General features: G+C 42.5%; 1 protein-coding gene and 1 non-coding gene across 4 annotated transcripts in view; both read left to right on the top strand.

The window, feature by feature from the left end:
* The window catches only part of PITPNC1 (phosphatidylinositol transfer protein cytoplasmic 1), a 278,262-nt gene that overhangs the window by 251,006 nt on the left and 7,421 nt on the right, over positions 1-19,835 (top strand). For all 3 annotated transcript variants that reach the window (XM_053570825.1, XM_053570827.1, XM_053570826.1), the window contains 2 exons: positions 3,745-3,900; positions 10,096-10,159. In XM_053570825.1, coding sequence (XP_053426800.1) covers positions 3,745-3,900; positions 10,096-10,159 — 220 coding nt within the window. The remainder of the gene's footprint in view (positions 1-3,744; positions 3,901-10,095; positions 10,160-19,835) is intronic.
* Positions 16,343-16,473, top strand: LOC128571446 (small nucleolar RNA SNORA44). Its single transcript, XR_008375859.1, has one exon. It is a non-coding gene; the product is annotated as a small nucleolar RNA SNORA44 (small nucleolar RNA).

Raw genomic sequence — 19,835 nt, 5'->3', positions numbered from 1 at the left:
AATAAAAAATAAAATAAGAGGGCAGTGCCTATAGCTCAAAGGAGTAGGGCACCGGCCCCACATGCCAGAGATGGTGGGTTCAAACCCAGCCCCAGCCAAAAACTGCAAAAAAGATAAATAAAATAAAATAAGAAAACCTGAAAATGACCATTTAAAACATAAAACTATGCTGTTCTTTTGTAAAGAATGATATAAGTGCTACAGCAGAGTTTGAATCAGGACCAAACTAGTGCAGAAGCTGTAGAAACACAAACCAGAAAGAAAAAATATATATACATATATATGTTTGGGGTAGGGAAATAAAAAACCACACGTATATGGTTTTAAAGGTTGTAAGAAAGGTCAACCAATGTGGGAATGGGGCAATTGAGACACTTATGTTCACAAACCCAAGTGACAAAATAAGAGTTGAAGAAAATGACTGCAAGAGGAAATGTGTATTGAGATGTGGTGGGGAGGAGAGTTAGGGAGAGGGCAGATTGCGAAAAGAGAAGTGTGCATGTGATCAGAGGATTTCAGATAAGACCTGGTGGTTTGGTTTCTTTCTCCCCCACCCCTCCTTCTTTTTTTGGGCCCGTCTTCATTCAAAAGGATTCAGTTGGATGTTCATTTCTGAACTGCAGTTTTGACTGAAGGAGTCCTCTAGTGAAGCCTTCTCCCACACCTCCCTCCAGCTCTTTGAAAGTGAATCCTTAATTATAGGCCTTGTTGCATATTGACTAGATGAAATCAACAGCTGTAGACATGACACCAAGGCTGCAAAAAACGGGACACACTGTTGCCATAAAAAGCCCAATTGTTAATCGCTTCTTTGGCATCTGGCTATAACCAAAAACACCCTTTTGCTGTTTAATATTAAAAGCAAATGTAGTGGAAAGAACATTAGGCTAGAATTAGGGGAGGCTGGGATTCAAGTTGCAGCTCTGTTACCAAGAGCTGTGATTAAGGGGGCACATCTCACATCTCTTGGGCTTTGGTGTCCTTATCTTTAAAATTGAGGACATCAAAAAATAAAAAATAAAATTGAGGACATAAAACCAAATTATCTCATTCAGCTTAAAAATTCTATTCTGAATCTGGAAACTACAGTGTACTTGTCACTCCCATCCAGCCTCTTCCTAAAACTTTCTCAATAGCCTAGTATAATTTTATAATTTTGTGATGCAATCAAGAATCACAGAGATACAAGCAACTGCATGGTCTGGGGGTATAAGCCGTAGTTTTCCAGTATTATTCTGAACCAAAGTTTGCTACAAGGCCCCACAATTCTCAACTGTTTGGGAATGCAATCCACCGGAGCTCCATTTTTAGTATGGCAGAGTCTTGTTTTACTCATGAAGAGAGTGGACCTGGAATGTTCATGAAGATTCTAGCAGGTACCATTTTGGACTCAGAAGTCATCAGCCATGAGTCAGGAAGGGCAGCGTGGGATGTGACCAGGTGGCCCAGGTGCCTCCAAATGCAGGCCTCCTGCATGGGTCCATTGTACAGGATCTGGGGGGCATGGCCTGGTTTTTTATTTTATTTCCCTACCTCAAGCGCCTGCTCTCCTTTCTCTGTGGCCTGTATTCATTCTCTCCTGGTACTCTGGGCCGCTGGGAGCTGTGGCCTCCTGCTTTCCTGGGCTTGCTTCTACCTTTACCTAGTTGCTGACCCAAGCAGGACAACCTTCACTCACATTCAGGAGGGTCTGCCTGTCCCTATTCTGGCCAACCACAAGGCGGGAGCCATGACTTCTAAGCCACATGATAGTTGTTTACGTGCCGTTAATGACACCCACCATTTGCCTCGCTTGCAGGAAAGTCAAAAGGCAGATGGGGAAAGAAACAACCTTTACCTGTTTAACTCCAGCTCCCGTGTTTTAACTCAGAGGAGCTAAAAGGCAGCAATCCTTTTCCTTGTTTGTAGCTTTCAGGCTTGTGGCTGATTGTGTGAACTTCTGGTGTGCTCCGTGAAAGAACAAAGCAGCATTCATTCTCTTCATCTATGGGGATCTGGTTAATGCATGTGTTTTCTTACCTCTTTTTTTTTTTTTTTGAGACAGAGTCTCATTTTTTAGAGACAGAGTCTCACAGCTCACAGCAACCTCCAGCTCTTGGGCTTAGGCGATTCTCTTGCCTCAGCCTCCCAAGTAGCTGGGACTATAGGCGCCCGCCACAACGCCCAGCTATTTTTTTTGTTGCAGTTTGGCAGGGACTGGGTTTGAACCCATCACCCTCCGTATATGGGGCTGGCGCCCTACCCACTGAGCCACAGGCGCCGCCCTGTTTTGTTACCTCTTGCTGAATAACAATCCACTCCAGAATTTAGTGACTTAAAGCAAGCACAGTGCATTATTTCTCACAGTTCTGCGGTCTGGACTGGACTTGGCTGGGCAGATCTGATCTTCACAGTACATGCTTGGACTGAAATATCTAAGGTGGCCTTTCAGTCATACGCCTCCCCTGGGATAACTACAATATAACATCTAGTTAAGGGTCTCTCCACCTGCCTGCACCACTTGACTGTCTTGGACTTCCTCACAGCATGGTGGTCTTAAGGCAGTGGATCTCAACCTTCCTAATGCCGCGGCCCTTTAATACAGTTCCTGTGGGTTGCGACCCATAGGTTGAGAACCGCTGGTCTAAGGTAATTAGACTAGTATTTTTTACATTGTGGCAGGCTTCCAGTTTCTGGTTTCTAGCTTCTCCTGAAAGTCTAAATTGGCATTCTCTCTTCTGCATTCTTTTGGTCAAAAAGAACCATAGACCAGTCTAAACTCAAGAAGAGAGAAGTAGACTCCACTTCTTGATTAAAGGAACATCATGCTACACGGGAGGGGCGGGGGGGAGGATTGATGGTGGCTGTCTTTGGAGATTATCCACCATGCCCTCTCTGGTGACATCGCTCTTGATTTATTAGTCTTCTCTTTTTATGCTCAAATTCAACATTCTTTTAAATTCTTATTACATGCAAAAAACTGTATATAATGTATACTATAGTTTGGTTATTTTGGAGCTAAGGATATACCCATGAAATCATCCCCACTATCTATGCCATAAACCTATCCATCACCTCCAGAGGTTTCCTCTGGCTCTCTTACCTACTATTATCAGTATTATCTCTTTTTTTTTTTCTTTTTGAGACAGAGTCTCACTATGTGGCCCTGGGTACAGTGCCATGGTATTACAGTTCACAGCAACCTCAAACTCTTGGGCTTAAGCGATTCTCTTGCCTCAGCCTCCCAAGTAACTGGGACTACAGGCTATTTTTGGTTGTAGTTGTCATTGTCGTTTGGCAGGCCTGGGCTATTTTTTGGTTTTAGTTGTCATTGTCGCTTGGCAGCCCTGGGCTGGGTTCAAACCCGCCAGCTCTGGTGTATGTGGCTGGCGCCCTAGCCGCTGAGCTACAGGTGCTGAGCCTATTATCTCTTTTTTTTTAGACAGAGTCTCACTCTGTAGCCCTGGGTAGTGCGCTATGGTGTCATAGCTCACAGCTAGCTCAAACTCATGGGCTCAAGAGATCCTCTTGCCTCAGTCTCCCAAGTTGCTGGGACTACAGGCACCTGCCACAACACCTACCCAGTTAATTTTTCTATTTTTAGTAGACGCAGGGTCTCTCTTTTACTCAGGCTGGTTTCAAACTCCTGAGCTCAGGTGATCCACCCCCCTCAGCTTTCCAGAATGTGAGGATATCAGGTGTGAGCCACCAAGCCCAGCAGAAGTTATTTTTAATGTATGAATTTCTTTAATATATCTTTCCTAGGACCCTAAACACTTCAAGTCAGAGAAGACAGGACGGGGACAGTTAAGAGAAGGCTGGAGAGACAGTCACCAGCCCATTATGTGCTCCTACAAGCTGGTGACTGTGAAGTTTGAGGTCTGGGGGCTTCAGACCAGAGTGGAACAATTTGTACACAAGGTAAGCAATCCAACAGCAGTTCCTGGGCTTTGGACGAGGTAACTTTCTTTACCGTCTAGTTGGAGTGCGTGATATGCAACAAATACTCCAGGGCTGAGCCAACATCAGGTAACTGCATCCAAAAAACACTTTTTGGATGAAAATGCATTTTATGTGCAGGTTTAATTTTCTTCTACTAATAGAGGTTTTACATTTCCTCTCTCATTATGTGACCTCCAGGTCTGCTGTGTGAGCGTACTTGGGAAGGGAGGCTTTGGAAACATACTTCTCGCTTTGGCCTTGAGCTGTTTCATAGCGGGAACCCACTTGGTGATGATTTATGTTTTCTATGGGTTTCTAACATGACTCTTTTATCCTCATGAGGGAAAAATGGGAAATGTAATGCTGTCCATTGCCCTTTGTAGCTGCTCCCACTTTCATAAAAATAAATACTACTCAGATTATCTCTACATTCCAGATAGGCCAGCTGTTTATTTTTCCACTTAAAAACTGATAAAGAATAGCTTTCTGAAATTCTTTTGGAATGTAACTGGAATTTAACCTTAATGCATTGAGCTTCTTTTTTTTTTTTTTGAGACAAGAGTCTCACTTTGTCACCCTCCGTAGAGTGCTGTAGCGTCACAGCTCACAGCAACCTCCAGCTCTTAGGCTTAGGCTATTCTCTTGACTCAGCCTCCCTAGTAGCTGGGCCTACAGGCGCCCACCACAACACCAGGCTATTTTTTTGTTGCCGTTTGGCCGGAGCCGAGTTTGAACCTGCCTCAGTATATGGGGCTGGCGCCCTACTCACTGAGCAACAGGCGCCACTCATTACATTGAGCTTTTTATTACTTAGATGGATTGGTCTACTGAGATCGGGGGCCAATTGACAATAAAAAGTTTAACTTTTAAATTTAAACCCAAGGAATAGATCACCAGTCTCTTGAACCCTTGTAACTTAAGCATGTGGTAATAGCAGACTCAAACAAATTTGAGAGTCTTGGTGGGGTTTTTTTTGTTTTTTTTTTTTATTGTTGGGGATTCATTGAGGGTACAATAAGCCAGGTTACACTGATTGCAATTGTTAGGTAAAGTCCCTCTTGCAATCATGTCTTGCCCCCATAAAGTGTGACACACACCAAGGCCCCACCCACCTCCCTCCTTCCCTCTTTCTGTTCCCCCCCCATAATCATAATTGTCACTAATTGTCCTCATATCAAAATTGAGTACATAGGATTCATGCTTCTCCATTCTTGTGATGCTTTACTAAGAATAATGTCTTCCACGTCCATCCAGGTTAATACGAAGGATGTAAAGTCTCCATTTTTTTTAATGGCTGAATAGTATTCCATGGTATACATATACCACAGCTTGTTAATCCATTCCTGGGTTGGTGGGCATTTAGGCTGTTTCCACATTTTGGCGATTGTAAATTGAGCTGCAATAAACAGTCTAGTACAGGTGTCCTTATGATAAAAGGATTTCTTTCCTTCTGGGTAGATGCCCAGTAATGGGATTGCAGGATCAAATGGGAGGTCTAGCTTGAGTGCTTTGAGGTTTCTCCATACTTCCTTCCAGAAAGGTTGTACTAGTTTGCAGTCCCACCAGCAGTGTAAAAGTGTTCCCTTCTCTCCACATCCACGCCAGCATCTGCAGTTTTGAGATTTTGTGATGTGGGCCATTCTCACTGGGGTTAGATGATATCTCAGGGTTGTTTTGATTTGCATTTCTCTAATATATAGAGATGATGAACATTTTTTCATGTGTTTGTTAGCCATTCGTCTGTTGTCTTTAGAGAAAGTTCTATTCATGTCTCTTGCCCATTGATATAAGGGGTTGTTGGCTTTTTTCATGTGGATTAATTTGAGTTCTCTATAGATCCTAGTTATCAAGCTTTTGTCTGATTGAAAATATGCAAATATCCTTTGCCATTGTGTAGGTCGTCTCTTTGCTTTGGTTATTGTCTCCTTAGCTGTACAGAAGCTTTTCAGTTTAATGAAGTCCCATTTGTTTATTTTTGTTGTTGTTGCAATTGCCATGGCAGTCTTCTTCATGAAGTCTTTCCCCAGGCCAATATCTTCCAGTGTTTTTCCTATGCTTTCTTGGAGGATTTTTATTGTTTCATGCCTTAAGTTTAAGTCCTTTATCCATCTTGAATCAATTTTTGTGAGTGGGGAAAGGTGTGGGTCCAGTTTCAGTCTTTTACATGTAGACATCCAGTTCTCCCAACACCATTTAATGAATAGGGAGTCTTTCCCCCAAGGTATGTTCTTGTTTGGTTTATCAAAGATTAGGTGGTTGTAAAATGTTAGTTTCATTTCTTGGTTTTCAATTCGATTCCAAGTGTCTATGTCTCTGTTTTTGTGCCAGTACCATGCTGTCTTGAGCACTATGGCTTTGTAGTACAGACTAAAATCTGGTATGCTGATGCCCCCAGCTTTATTTTTGTTACAGAGAACTGCCTTAGCTATACGGGGTTTTTTCCGGTTCCATACAAAACGCAGAATCATTTTTTCCAAATCTTGAAAGTACGATGTTGGTATTTTGATAGGAATGGCATTGAATAGGTAGATTGCTTTGGGAAGTATAGACATTTTAACAATGTTGATTCTTCCCATCCATGAGCATGATATGTTCTTCCATTTGTTAATATCCTCTGCTATTTCCTTTCTGAGGATTTCATAGTTTTCTTTATAGAGGTCCTTCACCTCCTTTCGTTAGGTATATTCCTAGGTATTTCATTTTCTTTGAGACTATGGTGAAGGGAGTTGTGTCCTTAATTAGCTTCTCATCTTGACTGTTATTGGTGTACACAAAGGCTACTGACTTGTGGACATTGATTTTATATCCTGAAACATTACTGTATTTTTTGATGACTTCTAGGAGTCTTGTGGTTGAGTCTTTGGGGTTCTCTAAGTATAAGATCATGTCGTCAGCAAAGAGGGAGCGTTTGACCTCCTCTGCTCCCATTTGGATTCCCTTTATTTCCTTGTCTTGCCTAATTGTATTGGCTAGAACTTCCAGCACTACGTTGAATAGTAAAGGTGACAGAGGACAACCTTGTCTGGTTCCAGTTCTAAGAGGAAAAGCTTTCAGTTTTACTCCATTCAATAAAATATTGGCTGTGGGTTTGTCATAGATAGCTTCAATCAGTTTTAGAAATGTGCCACCTATGCCTATACTCTTCAGTGTTCTAATTAGAAAAGGATGCTGGATTTTATCAAATGCTTTTTCTGCATCTATTGAGAGGATCATGTGATCTTTATTTTTGCCTCTGTTAATATGGTGGATAACGTTTATAGACTTGCGTATGTTAAACCAGCCTTGCATCCCTGGTGGGTTTTTTTTTTTTTATTGTTTTGTTTTTGTTTTGTTTTTTGAACTAGAGTCTTATTTTGTCACCCTCAGTAGAGTCCTGTGGCGTCATAGCTCACAGCAACCTCTAACTCTTTTTTTTTTTTTTTTTTTTGGAGATTTAAGTATTTAAGCTCATATATATGTGTGTGTGTGTGTGTGTGTGTGTGTGTGTGTGTGTGTGTTTGGAGGTTTTGGTTTTTTTTTTTTTTTGCAGTTTTTGGCCGGGGCTGGGTTTGAACCCACCACCTCCGGCATATGGGGCTGGTGCCCTACTCCTTTGAGCCACAGGTGCCGCCCAGCAACCTCCAACTCTTGGGCTCAAGTAAATCCTCTTGCCTCTGCCTCCCAAGTAGCTGGGACTGCAGGTGCCTGCCACAATGCCAGGCTATTTTTTAGAGGCAGGGTCTTGCTCCAGCCCGAACTGATTTCAAAGAGCTCAGGCAATCCACCCGTCTTGGCGTCCCAGAGTGCTAGGATTACAAGCTATGTCCCCCTTGGTAGAGTGCTGTGATGTCACAGCTCACAACAACCTCAAACTCTTGGGCTTGAGTGATTCTCTTGCCTCAGCCTCCCAAGTAGGTGGGACTACAAGCGCCCACCACATCGCCCAGCTTTTTTTTGTTGTAGTTGTCATTGTTGTTTAGCTGGCCTGGGCCGGGTTCGAACCTGCCAGCCCCAGTGTATATGACTGGTGCCCTAGCTGCTGAGCTACAGGTGCTGAGCCGCTTAGTGTTTTCTTGAACAGAGATTTATGTCAGTCCTCTACTGAGCTCCAGATCCCATTCTGCCACCCAGGGGTGGGAATGGAGTAAAATACATAGAAATCACGTTCTGGGATCTCCATGTTTAATGTCCTGGTCATTAAACAAGAAGACACTCGCAGCTCCCAGAGTAAACACTTTCCAGCCTCAGTTTTGTATCCAGCCTCAGTTTTGTATCGAAGGCTCTATCTTTGACTCCCCACAAAATCCCTTTCTATTTTTTTATTTTCTTTGCAACTTTTTAATGCAAAATGATCTCTTCATGTTAGGGCCAGAATCATAGTGAGTTTCATTTCCTATTGTAAAGCATATTTAACCATCACCCCAGGGATTGCTGTGTTTTCTTTCTCACAGATGACTTTAGCCAGTTTTGAGAATGTCTTTCTTTAACATACCTGGTAAGCTTTATGCTTTGGTCACAAGCATTCTCATTGCCCACTTTCAAATAGAATGGAGTGTTATCGACACCCCAAAAACACACCTGCTCTGGCACATGAGTCGCTGATGAGTATCTGAGGCTAGCATTTGCATAAGTTCAAGGTGCCAAGGGTGCCTTTCTCTGAACACCTTTGTCTTTTGGTGATTTTTTTTTTTTTTTTAAGAATCTATTCACAGTTAAGGGGAAAAAATATTCGAAAGCGAGCCATTAGCGCATTATTGAATCCTTGTTTCCAGCCAACAGCTGTGTTGTGCTTTATGTAATGGGGTATATTTACTGGTGCCTGGATGTTGTTCTTTTGATTTCCATGAATTTGACACACTCAGCACTCAAGTGTGTATGCCTGCGTGTTGTTTCCTATATTCATTATATATTCCCTACTTGCAAGGCATGAAAGCCTCGCTCAATATCCCGAGGCCTAGAGCAATAAACACTTCATTATGTAATGCTTTCCTTGTTTCTGAAAATTCACTAAATTAACATCCTTCATTTATTGAAACATGCTTGAACTTTCCATGAAAGGTTTTTGACAATTGCTGGATTTGTTTGGCAGGAAGAAAGGAATGCTGGTGGGGTAGGGGGGAAATTGTGAGACTCCAAGACATGTAAAAAGGCATATTTAGGGTGGCACCAATAGCTTGCCGGCCACATGCACTGACAGTGGCGTGTTCGAGCCCAGCTGGGGCCAGCTAAAACAATAATGACAACTGCAACAAAAAATAATAGCCAGGCATTGTGGCGGGCGCCTGTAGTCCCAGCTACTTGGGAGGCTGAGGCAAGAGAATTGCTTAAGGCCAAGAGTTTGAGGTTGCTGTGAGCTGTGATGCTACGACACTCTACCTAGGGTGACAGCTTAAGGCTTTGTCTCAAAAAAAAAAGGCATATTTATACAGGACAAAAAGTATAATATGAAATAGAAGAGTGTAACACACACACACGGTGTATATTATTTTCCTTAGCCTTTTATCACCTGATATGTCACCATTAGAAACAACTTCATTGCTTTTTTTCTCTAGTCAAGTTTAACATTCCCATTATGTTTTGTTCTACTTCAGGTATCTTTTTTCATCTCTTTCAATAAAAGTTGACCAAACTTCTTTTCTTTTTTTCCTGCTATTACGTGAAAGTCAAGCCTAAAAGGATATTTACCTATCTTATATCCCAAACCTTCGTTTATTTTTTTAATTGAATCAATATTTAGGGTACTTCATCAGGGAAGAGGGAATGTTAAGTGCTCTTTGCTTCGAAGCGACTTGCTGGCCAGAAAAGTGTTGTAGATTTCCAATGTTTAGGATGGCCTGGCACCAGTGGGACTCACCCCGCTCCCACAAAGGAAAAGATGAATGAAGAGAAAAACTTCATTCATTCGTATCACTGCTGTGTGACTACCAAGTAGTTGTCATTAATTTGTAGGCACCATGAGCCCTTCTCTCAAATAAGCCAAAGAGATTAACCTGGGAAGTATATGCACACCATGGAAATGGCTGGGCTGGGGGGCAAACAACATCTGTGCATGTCAGCCTAGAATTATCATCACATATGGACAGAGGAACTGAGAACTCTGTAATCATCAGGATTGTCAGAATTGCGACCAACCTATTTTCCAGGTAGTTATTAATCGCCGTGGTATTATTTCCATCTCCTTCTATTCCTTTTTAGGTGGTCCGAGACATTCTGCTGATTGGACATAGACAGGCTTTTGCATGGGTTGACGAGTGGTATGGTAAGTCCATTTCTCTGAAATAACTTGTAGAACAACTTAATAACATGCTGGACTTGGGCTTCCAATCCATCTGGCTTCAGCTGCTTACCTAGAGGAACAAGAAAGGCAAGGCTACTGCTTCCTATGTTGGAAATATCCCCGTCCACCAAGCAAAATGAAGATGTAATTATAGAAGCCTGGTCTAAAATAACCACAGAATTATTGACTAAGTCGGATCTCAGTATGTTTGATGCTTGCATAGTTGATATGCAGGGCTCCATCATTCTCCGTTGGATAGGTTTCAAACCCATCCTAATGTATCCCAAACTTCAAGATCAAAGCTGTCTGAAGTATCATGTCAAGTAAAAGCAATCCTTTGATTCAGAGATCGCTTGAAACAGTCCCTCACCAAATACATACGAGTTCTGTAAGAATTCAAGGGCATACAGAGGCCTGTGTGCCCTGTTACTCCTAAATACAACTATTTTTCTGGGTTTTTCTTTCCCTTTAATGATATGGGAAGAGTTAAACAAGTTCTGCACATTTCTAGCAAATGAAAACAAGGTTAGCTTCCTCCATGATGGATGGACTACCCTTCCCAGACCATCAGCACTATTATTTTGTCCACATAAATCTTCTGCATTCCCAGAATCAGTCATTAGATAGTCAGTATCTTTGACTATAAATAGAAATGAACACGCCCAGTAGGTGACTTAGGTTAGGGCTGACTTTCAGGTCGATTGTCTAATGAAATGCCCTCCTCCTTGGCCTTTTCCTAAGTCACATTAAATCTGTTCTGAGCATAACCTAGATTACATTTTGGTCCTTTTCTGTCATTGTTCTACCAATTCTCTCCCTTTTCTTAGCAAAAGGCATCAAATTTAAAGTACGAGGATACATTGAATGGAATGAGCAAAGACAGTGATTATTACTAATGTTGCTAGCTATTTCTGAGCCACATTTAAAAGGCATGGTTCTGCAGGCTGTGAGCTTTTTTTCTTTTCTTTTTTTTTATTTTTGTGATTTTCCCAGAGCTGCACCTTCTGAAGAGCAAATGCATTTTCCTGGGTTTGTCAAATGCAGATTGTCATTTAGCCTCTCTTATCACACACCCACGGGATGCTGCTCAAATGGGGCAAGTGAACGGGCTTGGCACGTTGTCGTGAAGTCTCCCAAAGACCTGTCTATTTGTGGTCCTCTTTCATGAGGCATGAAGAAGGAGTGTTGTCTCCTATGATGACTTCCTCTGATCCTTAAATCTTCCTGGTTGTTTTTTCTGGGTAGGTTTTCTCAAATATCCAGAGGGAGGAGAAACTCTACAAAGGATAAGAACTCCCCTGACTTGTGCCCCTCTGAGTTCATGGTTTCCTTGCAACCAACACCAAAGAATCCAAAAGTTATTCAAAGAATAATAGCTTCAGACTAATTAGAAGTTTGGCAAGAAGACAGGCCAGAAATTTACTACCTTGAAGACCAAGAGACAGGGCATTTGGACATGTTTCTCCCTAGTGTAGGAATGCCAAAGAGGACTTTTCTGAAAAGGCAACATCAAAACTGGTAGCCAGGCGGCGCCCATAGCTCAGTGGGTCAGGTGCCGGCCACATACACCGAGGCTGGAGGGTTCGAACCCGGCCCTAGCCAGCTAAACAACAATGACAACTGCAACAAAAAATAGCCAGGCACTGTGGCGGGCGCCTGTAGTCCCAGCTACTTGGGAGGCTGAGGCAAGAGAATCGCCTAAGCCCAAGAGTTTGAGGTTGCTGTGAGCTGTGATGCCACGACATTCTACCAAGGGTGACATAGTGAGACTCTGTCTCTAAAGAAAAAAAAGAGGGTGGTGCCTGTGGCTCAGTGCGTAGGGCACTGGCCCCATATACCAAGGGTAGCGGGTTTGAACTTGGCCCTGGTCAGCTAAACAACAATGACAACTGCAACAAAAAGCTGGGCATTGTGGTGGGCGCCTGTAGTCTCAGCTACTCGGGAGGCTGAGGCAAGAGAATCGCCTAAGCCCAAGAGCTGGAGGTTGCTGTGAACTGTGACACCACAGCACTCTACCCAGGGCAATAAAGTGAGACTCTATCTCTAAAAAAAAAAGAAGGAAAATCACTGTGCTAACCTCTGGTGCCTTGTGAGAATTAGAAAAACAAAGCACCCCTTTAAACAGATGAATTTTAAAAGGGCACCCTTTCCTGACAGACTCAGCAGATGCCATGGACTTGGGGCTGAATTTGAGCCCCACTGTCTCCTCCGCTGTGAGTGAATATAGAGCAGACTCTACACCCTTCTGCCCTAGACGTGTTTCTCTAATTAGACTCTCCACCTCCAGAGCTTCATTAAGAGTCAATACAAAGGACATTCCAGAGGCTGTGGATCCTTTGCCACCCAAAGATTAATTTTTCTATTTCTTCCAAGGTTCAGTCTATGCCTGTCACAAAATTATTAATATTTCCCTGGACACATTTTATTCTGCTCAAGTTCATTGTAAAGTGTAACCATTTCTACCTTGGAGGAGTTGAGTGTGTCTTTCAAAGCCCTGATTGGCCTTTATCCGTGAGCTTTGGTTTTCTCTGCATGACCAGAACACTAATCAGAGAAGCAAAAACAACACATTTCAAAAGCTGGGGTGAGAGAGAAGGTGGATAAAAATAGGCAGAACCAGCTTCATAAAAGAATGGTTTTGCTTTACAAATCTGACAGTATTTTCAGAAAGGAACACAGAACATGGCCAGAGGGAGCTTGCGATTGAGTTGAACCTCAAGAAAGTCTTTGAAAACTCTGACTCATTCCAAAAAGAATGAGGCAGAGGGAGTTCTGGCTGGTATGGGTAAAACTACCTCATGAAAGAGACGTAGACATCAACCTGGAGTCCTGGGAGCAGGTATAACAATGAGGGCAGCGAGGCCAAGGCAGAGAAAGGAGCCTGCTGGGGGTTGCATTAGCTGCTCAAGTTTACCAAGCCAGCATTTTCCAACACAACATGTCATGTCCACATGCTTATGTTCATTTTTCTGGGGAAAGAACCCACAGCTTTCCATCAGATTTTTCAAAGTAATCTGTGAGCCCTTCCCTTGCCTACTCCCCACTCCCAATTAAGAACTACAAAAGAAAATCACAGCTATAGATTGCAGTTCTAGACTTTAGTGGCCTGAATTACACAGAAAGGGTGTGCACCAAGCCTCAAGGATTGGCTACTTTCAGTACAACAAAGGGGAGTCACCCCAAGCATTTTGTAATAAGTACATACTGAATTTGTAATCATTTTAAAGAGTTTTTTTTTTAAAAAATGGCACTTCCCAAAGGATGGCCACCATTTTCCTGGAGCAAAGGGGTACCCAATCTAATTCATGATTTCTGGAGTCTCTCTGAACCTAACTACTTATTTAAGGCTTTGATTTTGACTTAGACTGATTTGTAAAATGACTTCTGTTTTGGTTGAGGAGCCTGCAAGTAGAGAGAAAATATTTATAGAAGGAAATATAGTATAGTGTGCCATTACACCATTGTTGAATTAGCGTATAAGACTCTCCATTTTTAGATTTTTGGTGCTGTAATACAATGAAGAAAAATTCAGACCAGCAGATGCTTTGTTCCATCAACTTGGGGTTTCCCTGTATCTTCAACTGACTTCTCTCCTAAAGGCCTTTCCCATACATGATCTTGCCTCCACTTCCTGTGAAATCAGCTTCCCTTCTTAAAAAATAAAATGACTGAGAGGCCAGGTGCAGTGGCTTACTGTAATGCTAGCACTCTGGGAGGCTGAGGCGGGTGGATTGCCTAAGCTCACAGGTTCGAGACCAGCCTGAGCAAGAGCAAGACCCCATCTCTAAGAATAACCAGGTGTTGCGGTGGACACCTGTAGTCCCAGCTACTTGGGAAGCTGAGGCAAGAGAATCACTTGAGCCCAGGATTTTGAAGTTGCTGTGAGCTATGACACCATAGCACTCTACTGAGGGCGACAAAATGAGACTCTGTCTCAAAAATAAATTAATTAATTAAATGATCAAAAGGAAATTGCTACCATAAACAAAGCTAAAAGAGTAAGAGAAAATATTTGCAACATATGAGGCCAACAGATGATTAATACTTTTAATTTATAAAAAGGTCCTGTAGGGCAGTGCCTGTGGCTCAGTGGGTAGGGCTCCAGCCCCATATACCAAGGGTGGCAGGTTCAAACCCAGCCCCAGCCACACTGCAACAAAAAATGTCAGGCGTTAGCCGGGCGTGTGGCGGGCGCCTGTAGTCCCAGCTGCTCGGGAGGCTGAGGCAAGAGAATCGCATAAGCCCAAGAGTTAGAGGTTGCTGTGAGCCGTGTGACGCCACGGCACTCTACCCGAGGGCAGTACAGTGAGACTCTGTCTCTACAAAAAAAAAAATAATAATAATAATAAATAAATAAATAAATAAATGTCAGGCGTTGTGGCAGGCTCCTGTGGTCCCAGATACTCAGGAGGCTGAGGCAAGACAATCACCTAAGCCCAAGAGCTGGAGGTTGCTGTGAGCTGTGATGCCACAATACTATACCAAGGGCAACAAAGACAGACTCTGTCTGTTAAAAAACAAAACAAAAAAAAAAGGAACATGAAAAGTCAGTGGAGAAATGCAAGTGGCCAGTGACCTTACTACTAATCACAAGAAACATAAAGAAAATAAGAAAATATGACATTTGCCCATCTGACAGCAAAAATTTTAGAGAATAGTGATATTCAGTTTTGGATATAAAATTATATCCAGTTTGATAAAATATACTCTAAAAATAATAAGAGAAATAACCTGTAACCCAACCATTTCATTTCAAGAAATTTAATCTTAAGAAATATATACATGTTGTACAGGTGTGGTGGTGCATACCTGTAGTCCCAGCTACGTGGGAGGCTGAAGCAGGAGGATCCCTTGAGCCCATGAGTGTGAAGCTGCAGTGAGCTATGATGATGCCACTGCACTATAGCCAGGGCAACAGAGCAAGAGTCCGTCTGAAAAAAAAGAAAGATAAGAAAAGAAAAAGAAGTACCCATGTGTTCATCAATGTATGTATGGAGGTGTTCTGTATGGTGACATTTATAAAAGCTAAAAATTAAGCCAGGCTCAATGGCTCACGCCTAGCACTCTGGAAGCCCAGGCAGGCGGATTGCCTGAGCTCAGGAGTTTGAGACCAGCTTGAGCAAGAGTGAGACCCAATCTCTACTAAAAATAGAAAAACTAGTTGGGCATTGTGGTGGGTGCCTATAGTCCCAGCTATTCAGGAGGCTAAAGCAAGAGGATTTCTGGTTTTTGTTTGTTTGTTTGTTTGTTTAGCAGGCCCGGGCTGGGTTCGAACCCACCAGGCCTAGTGCACGGGGCCAGCACTCTAATCATTGAGCTATGGGCACCCAGCCACAAGAGGATTTCTTGAGCCCAAGAGTTCGAGGTTGCTGTGAGCTATGATGCCATGGCATTGTACCCAGGGCAACAATGAGACTCTGTATTTAAAAAAAAAAAAAAAAAGGCTAAAAATTAGTCTCAGTGTAAATGTGTGTTACTAGGACTATCAATTAATAAATCCCCAGGACTTTCTTTGCCCAAGCTGGGCTGATGGCAAGGGAATGTTGGTCTCATCCTAGTCATCTTGGCAGAGGAGAGGATTCTACAGAGGCCTTGGTGTGTTGTGACCTCACACCCTGGAGCATGAGATTACAATCTGCTCTCCCCTAACGGAAGGAGAACAAGAAGGAGAGGGAAAAAATGGGTCTCTCAAGAGGAAAAGGAAAGGAAATTTAGTCCCGCTGAAGTACAGAGAGCAGGGCATTTGTATCCCATTACTGATTATCCAAAGATATTAGGATGTATTTTCCTTATCAGAAGAAGTACCGGCAGCGCCTGTGGCTCAGTGAGTAGGGCGCCGGCCCCATATGCCGAGGGTGGCGGGTTCAAACCCAGCCCCGGCCAAACTGCAACAGAAAAATAGCCGGGCGTTGTGGCGGGCGCCTGTAGTCCCAGCTGCTCGGGAGGCTGAGACAGGAGAATTGCCTAAGCCCAGGAGTTGGAGGTTGCTGTGAGCCGTGTGACGCCACGGCACTCTACCCGAGGGCGGTACAGTGAGACTCTGTCTCTACAAAAAAAAAAAAAAAAAAGGAAGAAGAAATACCATACTAGTTCCAATTCCTTAAATCAGGCAATTAACTCTGGTGTTATTTGTTTTAAAAACATTTATTTAAGAAAGCTTATTTACAGCATGTTTCCAAGGGCTGTGGCCGGTTGTGGCCATGGAATCTCCAACTGCATGTGGGAACAATCTGCAGAGACTTTGACAGCTTAGGTCAGTACAATACCCGCAGCTGCCACTCACCTTTCCAATATGTTTCAGGACCTGGGCTCAGCCTGCCACCTGAATCCAGTTGTTTTCCATCGATTTCTGTGTGAATGGGTAAATTAGATCAGTTTCTTGGCTTTCTTTTATACTAAAAAATAAAAACTTTTTTTTAAAAACTTATTTAAGAAGAATAAGTTATGGCTCTGCACCTGTAGCACAGTGGTTAGGGTGCCGGCCACATGTAGCGAGGCTGGTGGGCTTGAACCGGCTTGGGCCAGCTAAACGACAATGGCAACTGCAACAAGAAAACAGCCAGGTGTGGTGGTGGGAGCCTGTAGTCTCAGATACCTGGGAGGCTGAGGCAAGAGAATCACTTAAGCCCAAGAGTCTGAGGTTGCTGTGAGCTGTAACGCCACAGCACTCTACCGAGGGTGACAAAATGAGACTCTGTCTCAAAAAAAAAAAAGAGTAAAACCTTTCAAAATCTATAAGTCAGTGGGTGATTACCAATTTATTTGCAAAATAATAGAGTATTAAGAGTTTGTCTGATACACATAAGAATTTGTTTTCTGGAAGCAAAGAAGCCTGAACCTAAATTGTTAGAAGTCACCCTGATCATTGAAAATCAGTCAGTAAAAACAAAATAAAAAAAAAAGAAAACCAGTCAGTAATGAAGATGAGTCATCTTCAGAAATATAATCTGTCATGGGGTACACATAATTGAATTTACTAAGAAATTGATTCATATATAGATTTCTGAGGTAACGTATGTTACAAAAGCTAGACACAATTCATTTTACCAGATAATCTGAACAGGGTCATATTCACTTGATTCAGATGTCCATAAATTACTGAGGAATATTGAAAACATTTACGGCATTTTCATACACATTTATGGTCTTTGGGGATAGTTCAAAATTTAGACAACTCTAAAATTGTGCTTTAACACAGCAGGGACCAAATTCTCATCATCTTTTACAAAACTGCTCTACTAGAAATGTTCATGCCTATGTGGTCTAACTGAGAATTTTTTTTTCTTATAGATAGAATTGTCTGAAATTTTGTGTCTTAATGCTTTGTTTTTAGAAAATGGGGGAGGAGAGTGGGGCAGCACCTGTGGCTCAGTGAGTAGGGTGCCGGCCCCATATGCCAAGGGTGGTGGGTTCAAACCCAGCCCCGGCTAAACTGCAACAAAAAAATAACCGGGTGTTGTGGCGGGCGCCTGTAGTCCCAGCTGCTTGGGAGGCTAAGGCAAGAGAATCGTGTAAGCCCAAGAGTTAGAGGTTGCTGTGAGCCATGTGACATCATGGCACTCTACCCGAGGGCGGTACAGTGAGACTCTGTCTCTACAAAAAAAAAAAAAAATGGGGAAGGATTATGTTTCTAGAATGAGCAGAAATTCTAGAAGAGTATGCCTTCTTTTTACCAATTAGAAATTGATGGCATTCATCTTCTAATGATCCCCAATAATAGATTTTTTAATAACATACATTTTTCTTTCTTACACACATAATGCACATTTGATGTGGAAGATTTAGAAAATATGGAAAAGCAAATGAAGGAAATGAAAATTACCTGTAATCACAACTCCTCACAATAATCACTGTTAACATTTTTTTTTTTTTGCAGTTTCTGGCCAGGGCCGGGTTTGAACCCACCACCTCCGGCATATGGGGCCGGCGCCCTACCCCTTTGAGCCACAGGCACCGCCCATCACTGTTAATATTTTGAAATGTATCCTTTCCCTTCAGTGTTTTTAAATACAGAAGATGCTTTTCTGACTAAAATGATTTCATATCATATATACAATTTTTTACCTTCTTTTTTTCTTTAATAACATATTAAGGGTATCTCTCTACAGTGTTAAATATTCTTCTGCCTCATTTTTAATGATTCCATAGTGCCATCTGTCCCCTGGGCTGTTTTCAATTTTTCATTATCATGAACAAGGCAGTAGTGACAAACGTCTTTGTTGTTAATCTCTTTGGCACGTCCCTAAGATGGATATATCTCTGAAAGCCAGGGGTCACAAAGTTTAAGGTTCATCTTCACATCAAGCTAATTAAAGATGATTTAAAGATAATCCAACAGAGTGATTTCTGTTGGGATTCTCTAGACTTTAAAAAAAAAACCTACAACTTAACTTCTTTACTTTCATTTTCCAAATTATTGCGAAGCCACTTGATTTGAGGGTGGGGTATGGTCTAATGACTTCTGTATAGAGAAACTTCTTTAAATTTTAAACTTTTAGCTATACATGACCCTAGTTATTATGCCAGGTGTATCTGTGTTTAAGAAATTGAATGTGAAAGTGATTGAAGTCATTGAAGTGAAAGTGATTACATTGAAAAAATGTATTGTCTTTGTGACTAAGATGCATTTGTCTGAACCATAAAGAAGCATGTTCATTGCCTTTTGGTTACCTCGGATTTTCTAAAAGAAAAGCATGCCCTTTGCTTGGCCAGACTGCTGCTTAGCATTCTTGATACTTACATTGCTTATGGACATTTTCAATTGATGATTTTGGGGTATACTAGGAGATCATCAGCTAAACAGAATAGTCCAGGTCTAGATTTAGGGCCCCACACCCTCTTGGTCTTGGACCACAGTGAATTAAATTGTAAACTTTGGCAAATCTGCCCTTTGGCAATGAAGAGAATCTCACGTGACAGATGAATTGATACAAAAAAGACACCAGTGATGGGCACCTATAGTTGGGTGGTGCCCTTGGGAGACTGAGGCAAGAAGATTGCTTCAGCCCAACAGTTTGAGGTTGCTGTGAGCTAAGATGCCATGGCATTGTACCAAGGGTGACCAAGTGAAACTGTGTCTCAAAAAGTAAGTAAATTAATAACTTAAATTAAATTTAAAAGACACCAAACCACATAATACAGAAAATACTTAAGCAGAACCAGGAATGGTGGCTCATGCCTATAATCCTAGCACTCTGGGAGGCTGAGGAAGGTGGATTGCCTGAACTCACAGGTTTGAGACCAGCCTGAGCCAGGCATTGTGGCAGGTGCCTGTAGTCCCAGCTACTCAGGAGGGCGAGGCAAGAGAATCGCTTAAGCCCAAGAGTTTGAGGTTGCTATGAGCTATGAGGCCACAGCACTCTACCAAGGGCAACAATGTGAGACTCTCGCTCAAAAAAAAAAAAGGCTCAGAGCCTGTAGTTCAGCGGCTAGGGCACCAGCCACATACACCAGGCTAGTGGTTAGAACCCAGCCTGGGCGTGCCAAACAACAATGACAACTATAACAAAAAAATAGATGGGGGCCAGCGCCTGTGGGTCATGGAGTAGGCCCCGAGTATAAGGAGGGCGGCAGGTTTGAACCCAGCCCCAGCCAAACTGCAACAAAAAAAATAGCCAGGAGTTGTGGCGGGCGCCTGTAGTCCCAGCTACTCGGGAGG

Source organism: Nycticebus coucang, chromosome 18 (genome assembly GCF_027406575.1).
Source record: "Nycticebus coucang isolate mNycCou1 chromosome 18, mNycCou1.pri, whole genome shotgun sequence".
In the NCBI taxonomy this organism is placed as follows: Eukaryota; Metazoa; Chordata; class Mammalia; order Primates; family Lorisidae; genus Nycticebus; species Nycticebus coucang.
The sequence above is the reverse complement of the archived record's forward strand: the minus strand, read 5'-3'. Positions and strand labels throughout refer to the sequence as shown.